Source organism: Malaclemys terrapin, chromosome 3 (assembly GCF_027887155.1).
Source record: "Malaclemys terrapin pileata isolate rMalTer1 chromosome 3, rMalTer1.hap1, whole genome shotgun sequence".
Lineage (NCBI taxonomy): Eukaryota > Metazoa > Chordata > Testudines > Emydidae > Malaclemys > Malaclemys terrapin.
Window position 1 is genome coordinate 48,164,256 of NC_071507.1, and position 13,093 is coordinate 48,177,348.

At 40.9% G+C, this 13,093-nt stretch overlaps 1 protein-coding gene across 1 annotated transcript in view; it reads left to right on the top strand.

Moving 5' to 3' along the window:
* Positions 1–13,093, top strand: part of RRP15 (ribosomal RNA processing 15 homolog) — a 42,983-nt gene that overhangs the window by 10,549 nt on the left and 19,341 nt on the right. Inside the window, exons 2-4 of the mRNA XM_054023942.1 lie at positions 896–1,170; positions 3,310–3,407; positions 4,363–4,564. Of these exons, the coding sequence (XP_053879917.1) occupies positions 896–1,170; positions 3,310–3,407; positions 4,363–4,564 (575 nt within the window). The remainder of the gene's footprint in view (positions 1–895; positions 1,171–3,309; positions 3,408–4,362; positions 4,565–13,093) is intronic.

The window sequence follows — 13,093 nt, forward strand, 5'->3', positions numbered from 1 at the left end:
ATCTATGCAATGAAAGATCTCTCCTTGTTCCCAGGTCAAGCTTCAAATCTGATTGCATCTGGGGAGAATTGAAACCCATTAAGGGCAGACCAAGAGGTAGCAATAGAGTTGCTGCCCCACATGATGCCCTCAAAGCAGGCTTCATCAGTCTGCTTCGGTAGTTGAAGGATGTACATGGGGGGCTGGTGGCCCTTTCTCTCTCCCCCCTTTTCTCACATACTCCTGCTATTTGTTTTCAAAATCCAGTCTTACTTTGTTAAAAAGAAAGAAATAGGTGTTTCCCCATATGTCTCAGGGGAGACCTGAGCATCTCTTTGTGACATAGGAGCTCAATGTTCTGGGAAAGTTTGACCAAGTGTTTTGGATCCTAGAGCCACAAAACATAGCCCTCTGGATACTTTCTATCTGCCTAGGAAATTGTAAAAGATCCTCAAAGCACTTTAATTTGTCTTGCGCACTAATCTGAATTAGCTTTGTGTATTTGTGGGTAAATGTCACACAACCATTAAGCTAATCTGCCTGGTTCTATTTATTTAAACACTAGGTGTCAGTGTTGCGGTTTTAATATTTTACCAGAAAAGCTTTTTCTCAGAAATCTGCCGCTTTTAATCATCAAAATGTTCATTAATCCCATAATAAATTATCACGGCTCTCTTCTCTTCCCTCCCACCCAACTTCTTAAATCATCACTCAGAGGAGCAAATGCTTACACAATGTACTTTGTAATAAATTCATTATAGTGATGTATGCCCAGTTAGACATCTTCTTGAGGAATTAGTTGTAACAGGAAATGGTGTATGGTCCTGAACTCTTGTAACATTTCAGCTTGAGAGGAATTCTCTTAGTGGTAGGGTATTCAGAAGCAGGGAATCTGACATCTTCCCTCTTTCTTCAGGTTCTGAGTGGAGTTCAGAGCTCCCAGAAGACGGTTTCTCTTCAGAGGGCGAAGCGTTAGACGGTGATGATGAGGATGAGGCGATGGTCCACGGCAACATGGATGAAAATGAAGCAGAATCCCAGGCTGGCCCAAGTGCGGGTTGGGCGGAGGCCATGGCCAAAGTGCTTAACAAAAAGATTCCCAAAAGTCAATCCACCATATTGGTTAAAAGTAAAGAGCTGGAGAAAGAAAGAGAGAAAGAAAAACAAGAGAAGCTAGAGAAAAAGAGGCAGGTGAGAAGGAGACAGTCTGTGATATCCCTGTGCAGTACTGCCACACCAGCACTTAGTGGGGGTTCCTGAGCTGGAGCACCCTGGTAAAGATGGGGAAGCTGCTGGTAGTGTTCTCCATGCAGACTCCTCAATTCAGAGCCATTACAAGGGCATTTTTGCACCCAGGGTGAGCAAACCTATTTGCATCCCCAACTGTTTCCCCCCCCCCTTCATTTCTCCGCCCCATTTTTCCACCCCTGTAGCTATGTGCCCTAGTGGCTGCCCCACTTACCCTGCCCTAGTTATGGCCCTGCCTCACCTTCGGGATGCATTCACTCTTTGATCTGAAATAGCCTGAATCTGCTGACCTTCAGGGCATGCTGAAGACCTGTCTCTTTATCCACACAGGCTTTCGGGTCACAATAAGGTTTGGTGTTTGGCAATGGGAGTATTGTGATTGGATTTTGCTCTCATTTTGGATTAAGTATGTGTTGTGGGGGTGAAAAGCATCTGCTGGTTCACTTTTCTTAAGACTATTTTTAATATATGGTATAGGTGTGCTTTGGAGTGTTACAAACGGAAATAAATGTAAAGTTCCAATGTCTTAGTATCATAGAAGCTAGAGACAAAAAAAGTTGTCTTGGGCTAAATTCTGCTGTGTCTTAACTTCTGGGTATAAATCAGAGCAGAGCTTGATTACCTGGTCTAGTGGATCATGCTGCCAGTTCAATTTCTTTCCCAATGAGTATTTTTTCTCATGTTCTGTCTATGGTCATTTTAAACATCCCAGGTTGTATGCAGTTTTGAAATTGTCAGGTGAATAAAACAAAATTGTATAGCTAATTAAGCTTTTCCTATGAAGAATTGTGATTTAAAAATAGAAAATTGATTTACCTTGGTATTAAAAGTACAGAATAGAAACACTTTAAATGCCTCAGCCTAACAATACTGTTTTAATGGGATAACCCAGTCAGCAGTTTGGTTAGCTGGGACATACCGTGGTGGCGCAGCCCACCTTTTGAATACAGAGTATTATAGTAAGGAATCTAATCAGTTACTGTTCTCATTGAATACCTGGTTTTATCCAATAAATATGTGGGGTACCACAAATTAGTGGTGGGCTGTGAGGCTGTAAACTGATTTGTTCACCCCTGGATAAACTTGAAAACAGTCTGCCTTTTATTAATTCCATGCTAGAATAGGGTAAATCCTTTGATCAAAGGCCAGAGCATGCTCATAAACTCATAAATTCTTAGTAGTCTGCCTGCAATGATAAAGATAAGGACTCTATAATTTCATGTAAGAGTTTTTGTATGATGCAGACTTAATGTAAGATCCCTATGACTATAACATTGTTAAATACCTTAAAAAAATGCTGCTAACTTTTCCCTGAAACAGGGGTGGGGAATACAACTTTCCACTATCATAGTGGAAATAAAAACACTATTTACTGTGGCTGATGATGGAGGCAGAAAATATGGTTGGGTTGGATTTTAAAACAGCGAGCTTCAAAAGAAAACTGAAATATTTTATATCTCAGCTCTTTTGCAGTGGACACAATGTTCTCCCTCTTTGGTCCAAATTCTTTCCTTTATAGCTTTCTTTTTGCTGTGTCATTGCTTATTACAAAATACAGTACGTTGTATGATAGTCTGTTCAGTGGAGAACATCAAGTAGTGTAGGCCCAAAATGTGTCAGACAGGCCCTGAATATTTAACTTAAATTTTTTGACTACTATGCAGTTCCTACACTATGATTTTTGGGGGGTGGGGGAGAGCGAGGAGGATTCCTTTTTGAATAATTTTCTCCTAGTTGGTCACTCTCTCCTGAAAAGGGGTGGTCTGAGTTTCCTCCCAGAATCCATTAATCCTTCTGGGTCACCCAGAAGACTTTCTGCAGGGGGACTCTCAGGCTTTTTACCTCCTGTGGGGATAAGAGGCTGTTTGAGAATCTGATTGGCATCCTTGTGTGAGTGTGGCAAACTTACCCCAGGACCTGTTGTCCAGCCCAATAAAAGTAATATTTAAAAGTTCCCCTTACCCTCATCCAAACTGAGTCCAAATGGTTTATCATTTTTGTCGTCTTACAAAATATCCTATCAAAGTATGTTACATTTTAAAATGCCTAATGTTTTTTCACATAACAATATTTATACCACAGCTTGATAAAAAGCGGGAGTGGGAAATGATGTGCAGAGTGAAGCCAGATGTTGCCAAAGACAGAGAAATGGAAAGAAATTTTCAGAGAATTGCCACGAGGTAAGAAAGTGTTTTTGTCCCCCCCCCCCCCCCTTTTTTTTTTTTTTTTTTTTTTAAATAAACAGATATAAAAGCATGTGTGGGTAATCTGTTTCCAATCAGATTGAACTCTTAAGAAGTGACTAGTGGGAGCCAAGTGATTTATACCCAGGTTTGCCTTGTACAGTATTGAGTTCAAAAAAGATTTCAGAAGTCTTATAAGAACATCAGAATTTAGACAAGAATATAATATGTTAAGTGTTTGCCCAGCATGAGTGCTGTGCCTGAGCTCATCGTTTTGTTAATTCTGTACTTAAAAATATATAGATCAATCACATCTACCACTTTTTTTTTCCCCATCTTCAGAGAGTTCACCAAATTCATTGTTCTTGTGGTCAGATTACTGTTTCGCGTTACCCTAGTGCGGTACCACATGTCTTTGCATAACGCATTGCTGGTGTTCTCTCTATACTTACTTTTATTTTGCTGGGGTCACTCTGATGCTCCTTCCCCTTTCCATCTTGATAGGTGGGAGTGGCAGGTGATAGATTTTGGGGGGATGGAGCATTGTCCTGTGGTTGACTCCAGCACTTTGTACCATCCTTCAGCAACTTAATGTGGCTGCTGAATAACCTGTTAAGAACTCTGGCTCTAGTTCAGTTATGCATGTGAGTAGCCCCATTGATTTCATTGGGACTGTTCATGTGCTTAAGTACCTTGCTGAATTGGGTCCTATAGCGGTAGATGTCTATCTGGTTCATAGCAGCAGGTGTGAAGAAAGAGTTGAATGCTGGAAGTCTGAGGTGCATTATGATTACTTATTCTTTAGCTGTGTGAGAACCTTAAGTCACTGTTTTTGAGAACAGTAGCTAATGGTCTTTTTAGCATTTGTACCAGCCCAATGTTTTTTGGTGTGTGTGTTTCTATAATGACAACCTGATGCAAAATGCAATATTTTCTTTCCCTTTAACCTTAGGGGTGTTGTGCAATTATTTAACGCTGTCCGGAAACACCAAAAGACTGTCGATGAGAAAGTGAAAGAAGCAGGGAATTCCAATAGGAAACGAGCTAAACTGATGTCGTCTGTTTCGAAGAAAGACTTCATCAGTATGCTCAGAGGGAGTGAAGGAGCTAAAAGCGAACAAAGTACTTCTGGGAAGACCCTGAAAAGCAAACAGGTAGGTATGGTCTTGCTGAATTTACACAAGGGGTTCTCTTAGTGTAGTTGTTTATCCTGGTTTTATTTGATGGTGCGTAAATACTTCTGCCCTTTAGCACAGTGGTTCTCAGAGTCTGAATTTTTGGGTGGACTACTTAGAGAGTGAGCCTCGCTAGACCCATCTCCCCTCCCATCCTAATCTTTAGTCCATTCTGTGAAGCTCAAGGTAGACTTTGGTGATCCATTGATCATTTTGCTTTAGTGATATGTAAAAGTTGGACTTATACTTGGTACATAATCGGAGACCGTAATAGAAACCATTGGATTTTAATGGCTTGTAACTCGATTTGAAGTCTCATACAGTGGTAAATGGCTGGGACTTTCCTGTGATAACATGTGGCATTGGCCTGTTCAACTTATGCATTCACACAGGTAATCTCTTTGTGCTCTCTTGCTCTGAAATGATTATCGAACCTGAAATTGAAGGGCTTTGACACAGGTGTGAGGGTGATTATTATTATGGAAAGATGTACTATATTGGCAGGCAATATAGGGTATTTAGAGACTTTATTAAAGATCAGATGGGGGGGGGGGTTGTTCACTTAATTGTGTGCATGCTAGCCGGGTTGCAGAGTTGGTTAGGACATTATACATTTCTCTTTCCAAGAGTTATCAAACAAAATCACATGGTCATTACAAACAGATACTGGAGTGACACAGATTTTTTTGGGTCTGCCAACCCTTGGACCAATCCTGTGAACCCTTCAAGTATCTAGGGTTTAATAACAAGTTGCTCAGACTTTTCTCTTGCTCTCTGAAATTTCAGAAGCTGCCCCATTTTTAAGCATATTTGTGCTTGTTTGAACTTTATGCTTGGTAGTGGGTGGAATACTTCTCTTGGCCCAGATCCACACGAGCTAACTAAGTGCTTTTGTGTGCCAGGAAGAAATACTTTAATCAGTTGGGAGACAACAGTTTGTCATATGTTTTTTGTTTGTGTGCATTTAGGCAGCATGTTGAAACACTCCATGGCATGAAGAGCACTTAGAAATTTCACTCAAGTGTAGTAATAAAGTATTTTTAAAACTCTTTGGGTAATTAGAGCAAGTTAGTTTGGTGCTGACGCTTTATTTTTCTTAAAATCTGTGTAGCTTGCTTGATATCAAATAGCAAAAAAAAAAAAAAAACTGGTATAACAGCAATGCCCACTAGTGCTGCTGTGGTTAAGGATCTGACAGTATTTATAACTCTGTGATCAGGGGAGATTGTACATCACCTGCAAAAATATGGCAGGCTGAGATTGGGTCAGTAGTTGAGAAACTATTGTTTTTTTGTTTATAGCTATCAAATTGTGGAGCGGCAGTTTTCTTCTAGTGACAAGGTCACAAAATGTTGGTTTCGAGTGCCTCTTTGTGTCCTTATATACACTAGAATGACTGATTTTGGAGGAGTCAGCATGGGCGTGTTTGTTTTCTGGTGCTTTGGAAAATCAAATATAACTCTTTGGATGCTGAATGGTGGTTTGTCTTTTTTCTAGCTTTATAGCTGATGTCTTCTTTTTCCCTATCTGAACAAATTTACAAAGTCCAGGACTTCCTGAGGTGGGGCCTGGGGCATGAAATTTGGGGGTTGTGCAGCTTGGATTTGGGGCCAAATTTGCCCTTTTATAACAGTCATATCTTCTCTGTAGATACCCCAGTTCTACTCTTCCCATCATTTCCTTTTGTCACCACAGTCCTACAGCCAGGACTGAACCAAGTCAGGAACTTTGTTCAAGCTGCTCTTAATCAAGGCTTGTTTTCTCTTGGCAACTTATCTCTCTCATAGCTCACTAGTTATGGACACTCCCAGTTCGAACCTTGGTGAGCGAGACTAAGGCAGGTATCTAAATCTAGGTTTTCTCCTTAGTATAACACAAACATTCTGCCACTGAGCAGGACTTGTATCTTTTCGCACATCATACCTTGCTGTTTGGAGTCTGTGGATCTTTTGTGGGATTTTGTATTAATTAATTAATTGAGATATCCTATCTTCTAGAACTGGAAGGGACCTTGAAAGGTCCAGCCCCCTGCCTTCACTAGCAGGACCAAGTACTGATTTTGCCCCAGATCCCTAAGTGGCCCCCTCAAAGATTGAACTCACAACCCTGGGTTTAGCAGGCCAATGCTCAAACCACTGAGCAGGAGGTTTTTAGCTTGTGTGGAAGGTCTGTAGGCAGGTTTTGGTAGCAAGTTGCTGTACATTTCAGCATTGGAGTGTTTGGTTTTTACTTTTTAAGAAATGTGAATGTGTTTATTTCAACAAACAATTCTAAAAGATGCCAATCCCACGCTATGGGCACCCTGCCATCAAGTAGAATACAGTTCATAACAATTAACCACCACGACCACCCCACCCACATAAAACAACCAGTCAGCAAGAAGAACATAGCAGAACAAAATCTCCCTGTGAAAGTGAACCTTTCTTAAACCAATCCTTTTGCTATGCAGATAGGCAGGCTAGGAGTGTATCTGCTGTAAGTTGCAAATGCAGCGAACCGTGTACTCATGAACTGCCATGTCTTGAGGGGATGCTAATTTTTCTCCTCCACTCCAATATCCTGGTAGCTGTTCTTTGGAGAGGCATTGATGGGAACTTTCAGGGACCATTAGTATCTGCTTTTTGCTGTGATTTGCTTATTAAAGCATCTGTGTATAGATCTGTGCATGTGAACATTTTTGAGACACAGAAGTCCACCTGTGGAATTGGGATTTATTTCAGTAGCATAGGCACCCTTCTAATCGGGTTTGATGTGTTCCTTCTTTACCCTTACAACTTGGTATCTTACTTACAGGAGGGATTACTTGTACCTTTCCTAGAACTGTATTTGTTGTATATGGTCTTGTAGACTTGCTTTATATCCGTGAGCTTAAAATCTTTTCAGTGTTTCTTTTTTCCCTAATACAGCTACAAACAGAGGATCCATGGGCTTCTGTAAAATATTTGCTCATACAATTTAAAACTGTAGCCCTTTTGCAGGTTGTGTGCGCCCAGATGGGAGTAATTACTTTTCTGAATTGAAGCCAAAGGCTTTGCCTTTCATATCATTAACTGTTTATCAAGGTATTTCTTAATCCTGGCTGAGCCAGCTAGCTTGTGGAATATTTTTCCTTGTTTTTTTCCCAAGGTACTGTGCACAATACTTATTTCTGGGCAAGATCCTCCACCTTATCTGAAAGCCTTTCTATGTGGGAGAAGAATGTAGTCATTGAAAAGTACTCCAGTTTTTGAGCATTTATTTTACAATGAGATGTATTTTGGTTTAAAGTCCTACTAGAACAGCTTTCTGTACAGTGCATTGCTTCTCTTCTGCCCCCCTTCCTTCCCTCCTGACCCCACCAAAACAATAACATAATCTACAGTATCGACAGTCTTAAAAAAAAAAAAATAGTGCCTGTGAAAGGTGCCATATTGCCAGCTCTGGGGACAGAAATCCTCTGTGAATCCACGGAACAGGTACAACATGGATGGTGGCAGTGCAGGGAAGCGGGCACTGCTCTCCAGATATGCCTCAACTGTAAATTGGAAGGACAGCCTTTAGGGTGGGAAAAGCAACTTGTCTTACATGTCCATTGAGTACTTGACCTCTGAGATTGACCTCAAGGGAGTCGATTTAGGTAGTGAACTAGTGTCTGTCATAAAACAACCCACAGGTGCTCTGAGCTACAGATGCATTTCCCAGAGGCCCCCAGACCACAACTGTGATAACTTTGATTATTAGGGACCTGGCCCAGATTAGAAGTGATGATCTGGAGGTGACGGTAATGGGATACAGAATTGCCTAGAGAGGTTGTGGAATCTCCATCATTGTCTAACCCTGCTCTTAAAACTCTCCAAACTCCTGTCAGGGATGGAGATAATACTTCAGTCCTGCCTTAAGTGCAGAGTACTGGACTAGAAGACTTCTCGAAGTCCCTTCCTGTCCTACAATTCTATGATTCGAGGTTAAGGAGAGCTTTCTAATTATAAGGGTAGTTAAGCTCTGGAATAGGCTTCCAGGGGACATTGTTGTAGAATCCCCATCATTGGAGACTTTAATAAAAGGTTGGACAAACCTTTAGTCTAAGGTTAACTTGGTCCTGCCTCAGCACAAGGACTGGACTTGATGGCCTCTAATTTCTCTGATTTTTTGCATTTGTACTACTCACAGGTAAGATTGTCTTAAGTGATAAGAGGTATCCCAGTGGTATGTAATTTACATGGGAGTTATTTAGAAATATACTTTGTAACAAGCTTAGTCTGTATTTGTCAGCCTTATTTTGAGTTAGTCAGTGGTCTCCTGAGTGTGATCTTCGAGGTCTCAGCTGCTTGCTTTATCCAACAAAACTATACTTTTACTATAGTTTTTATTGCAGAGCTGTTACAATGGTGAGGTGTGAGAAGGACTCTCTTCTGCCCTGTTTATAGTGAACTAAACTATTTTAAATTGTTATTCTAGAAGCTTCATTGGTGACTATACAAATCAGTAAAAAGCATAATTTGATTCTTAGACCAAATTGACTTTCCCATGGTGACAGCTAGAAAAATCCCTTTGGCTTCTAAACAGAGTAAATTTGCAATGGCATACAAAAAAAGTGAAAAACCAAGGTGCTATTTTCAGCCACCTTTTGGCCCTAAGTGTAATTCTAAGTCCTTGGTCTGGAGTTGTATCATGGGCCTCAGGAGACGGAAGAGCTTTGCTACCAAGGTTTCTTCTTCCCTCTTACTTTTTTGAAACTAAGGTTCATTTTATGAATGCTCCTGGTATTTAGTAAGCAAATCACAAGTGCAGATGATTGCAGGAGCAGATTGGCTGGGGAGTCTAAAAAGCACAAGCTTTGTTTTTGTTTGTTTGCCGTGTCCTGGTTTTTGAAAAGTTTTAATCAATAAATGTGGAAGTTCTGACAATAGCTTGCCATTAGTATTTTCTTTTGCTTCTGAGAATGTTAGTTTGACTCTGTTACCATGAGTGCATCAGATGCTGGATCACAAATAGATGCAGTATTTTGGGTTGTTTGTTTTTCTAATCAGGTTTGAGGAAAACAAAATCACATGACACAACAGAAAAACATTTTTCAGGTGAAAAGTCAAATATTTTTTAAATAGGTGCAAAATTTTTTGTGGTGTTTTTTGTTTTGGGGATATTTTTTGGTTGTTTTTGTTTAGTTACATAGCTTTATGGGCTTTGACAAGTCACATTGCCTTGTTCAGGGTCCTGAGGGTACAGATATGAAAATAAGCTCCACATCCAGACAACTTGTTGAAGTCACAAGAATCTCTAGGGCTTTTTGGGTCACGTAGGATCAGGAGGATCATAACAGGGTTCAAAAAAGAACAAGGTTAAATTCATGGAGGATAGGTCCATCAATGGCTATTAGCCAGGATGGGCAGGGATGGTGTCCCTAGCCTTTGTTTGCCAGAAGCTGGGAATGGACAACAGGGGATGGATCACTTGATGGATTACCTGTTCTGTTCATTCCCTCTGGGGCACGTGGCATTGGCCACTGTCAGAAGACAGGATACTGGGCTAGATGGACCTTTGGTTTGACCTAGTATAGCCGCTCTTATAAAGGCCTAGAACTGTGCTAGCAATCTGGGGTCGTTTGAAACCTGTTTTGACCTTTAAAAAGCAGTTGCTTATTGCAACAGGAAGGCAAAAATATTGCAGAGTAGAGTATGGTGCCAGATCACTGCTGCAGATGTTCTTACTGGCATTTGTTTTCAGTGCCACAGCCACTGTCGGTTTTCTGCGAGTGTGGTGTGAGCGTACCGTAACTGTCAGCATGTAGTACGCTGCTCTTACAGAAAGCACTTAAATATAAATCCAAAGTGATAGGAATTAGTTAGGGACAAATAATTTGGCTGGATTTTCTGCAACGTAATGTCAGGAGTGACAGCAGCAGGAATTTATTGCAAAAGACTAGTATTTTGAGAGGAGATAACAGTGTACAGTGGATGCCACTTGAAAAAAAAAATAGCAGGAGTTAACACATTGAGTGTTTTGACTTTAGTGTGGTATTGACGCTATTTCTTATGCTTCAGGTAGGAAATACCATGGTAAAGTCCAGTACTGTAACATAGTAAACCATTGCTTTTTTGGAGGAATGCACCTACATTTTAGAGTGTTTAATGTTCAGGTAAAGTTACAGAGTATGCAACTTGTCCAGGCACTGAACAGTCCCCTTTAGCCCACTTGACTATGCTGATAGTTGCAGCAAACCTGGAGTAATCTGGTTTGGCAAATTCCTGGGCTTGGTCTACACTCACCCCCCCCAATTCGAACTAAGGTACGCAACTTCAGCTCCGTGAATAACGTAGCTGAAGTCGAAGTACCTTAGTTCGAACTTACCTTGGTCCACACGCGGCAGGCAGGCTCCCCCGTCGACTCCGCGTACTCCTCTCGCCGAGCTGGAGTACCGCAGTCGACGGCGAGCACTTCCGGGTTCGACTTATCGCGTCCAGACTAGACGCGATAAGTCGAACCCAGAACTTCGATTTCCAGCCGTCGAACTACCTGGTAAGTGTAGCCAAGGCCCTGGAGTAAAGTGAAAATCTCTCTCACCATCCTAGTCCATAGTGATGGTTCCAGCATCAATACGTGAGGATTTTTCCATATCAATTTTAGTTTAGGTTATTGTATAAATCCTTTTATTTATATCAATTTCTCTAGCTGTACATATCTTTTATTATTGCCAGCCCACCTGCTGGATCATGTTTGAAGCTCACTTATATTTTTAGTCTAGGTTTTTGTTACAATGGAATGTGATCATATAATTAAATACTGTATTATACTGCATAGGCACAATAGGGCTGAATTAAGGTTGTGTACCTGTGCAATCTTAATTCTGGCATTTTCTAACTTCTGAGTGCTTGACTTTGCAACTTTAATGATCTTTTAATGTAGGCTTTCTTTGTGTGTAATTTCATAATTATTTTTTTTTTTTAAGCAAACTGGAAAAAAGCAAAATTCTATCCTGTGAGACCATCATCTCCACCTTGGGTTATTGGCAAGATTGGGATATTTACATCCATAGTACGGTTGTCTGGCGCTTGAGCAAATGGAGTAATTGGCAGCAGTAGAAGGCTGTTTTCTTCTGTGTGAACCAGCCACTAGACAGGGGGAGAGATCAACTTAGTTTTGTAATTATTTGCTAGACAACAAAGGAATGTTGAGACTCAGCATCCTGAGTTCAGTTCCAGATTCTGGAGGAGCATGTGTTCGACTGGTTACAAACAGTTCTGCCACTGTCCCCACCCCCTTTCCGCTATCTTTTCCCCCTTCCTGGCTCCTGCTCCTCCCCCCCCCCCCTCTGCTTTACAGTCAAGCTATTTCTTCCTTTCTATGCTGTCTGGGCACCAACAGAGGGAGCATTCAGAGTATGAGAGAGAGTCTTCTTGCTCTCAGTTCTGATTCCTAACACCAAAATGACCCCAGCTGCTGGGAGAAGGAATTGGAGGGAAAGTCCTGCAGCTGTGGGATTGAGCATGCTTAATTAGTTGCCTTGTGGGGATGGTACCTGTGCAGTCTGATCTCATATGAGAGCTGTGAGGGATCAGAGCATGATCAATGAAGACCGACTATTTGGAATTTTTATCTGCCAAAATTTAACAAGTCTCTATTAGCATGTGCAAACTGAGATTTTTTCCCCCAAAGGTTTATAACTTGGCCAAATTAGAATGAATCTTCATGAGAACATCAAAAGGCAAATCTCTGGCATCAGGGTGACCCCCTGGCAAATTACAAGCCTCTGCTCCAAAGCATGAGGGAGTCTGAGCTTCTTAACAAGGTGGTTGTAAGAAATTTTTTTATCATGGGCAAAACAACATTTTTCTCTAATCTCACTCTCGATAATAGCAGAACGGTTTTAACTGAAACTATGCTTCAAGTTGGATTTTTTTGGGAGACACCTAGCATAGAAAATTTCAGCCCAAAGGGTTTGTTTGGCAAAGTTATAAGCAACTAAAAACAGGGTCTTATAATGGGTAATGTTGGGCGACTTTAACTATGGGCAGTGCTATCAGCTCCACCCATAATATAAAAATAAAGTATTTGAGAATTATATGCCTTGTTACACGTTCATTAGTAATGCAAAGGGGGCTCCAATGTAACTTTATTTTCCCAGATGTTGCTGCCAACCTGGTTTTCAATGAAATTGTGTCTAAAACAGTCACAGGGAGGGGGTACATTTGAACAATTTGCGGTATACATCTTCTTTTGATCTTCTGTAAATGCACAATGCATAGACATCCAAAATGTCTAATCCTATTAAGACTGCTTTATTGAACTCTCAAACTATGATCTCCAAAGCTATTTTAATGGGAAATATGTCTTGAACTCAAATTGGATGTCTAGTTGTGTTGGCTGTGGCTTTAATAGCTCATGGTGTCATGATTGGCTTGTTGAAGCTTGTCCTTTTAATTTGGACCCTTTTTTCCCAATGTTCCTTTTTTGTTGTATGGGATAGCATTGTATGGGATAGCAGACATTTGTTCCTTTGTGGATAAATCACTGAGATCACGGTTAGTTCTC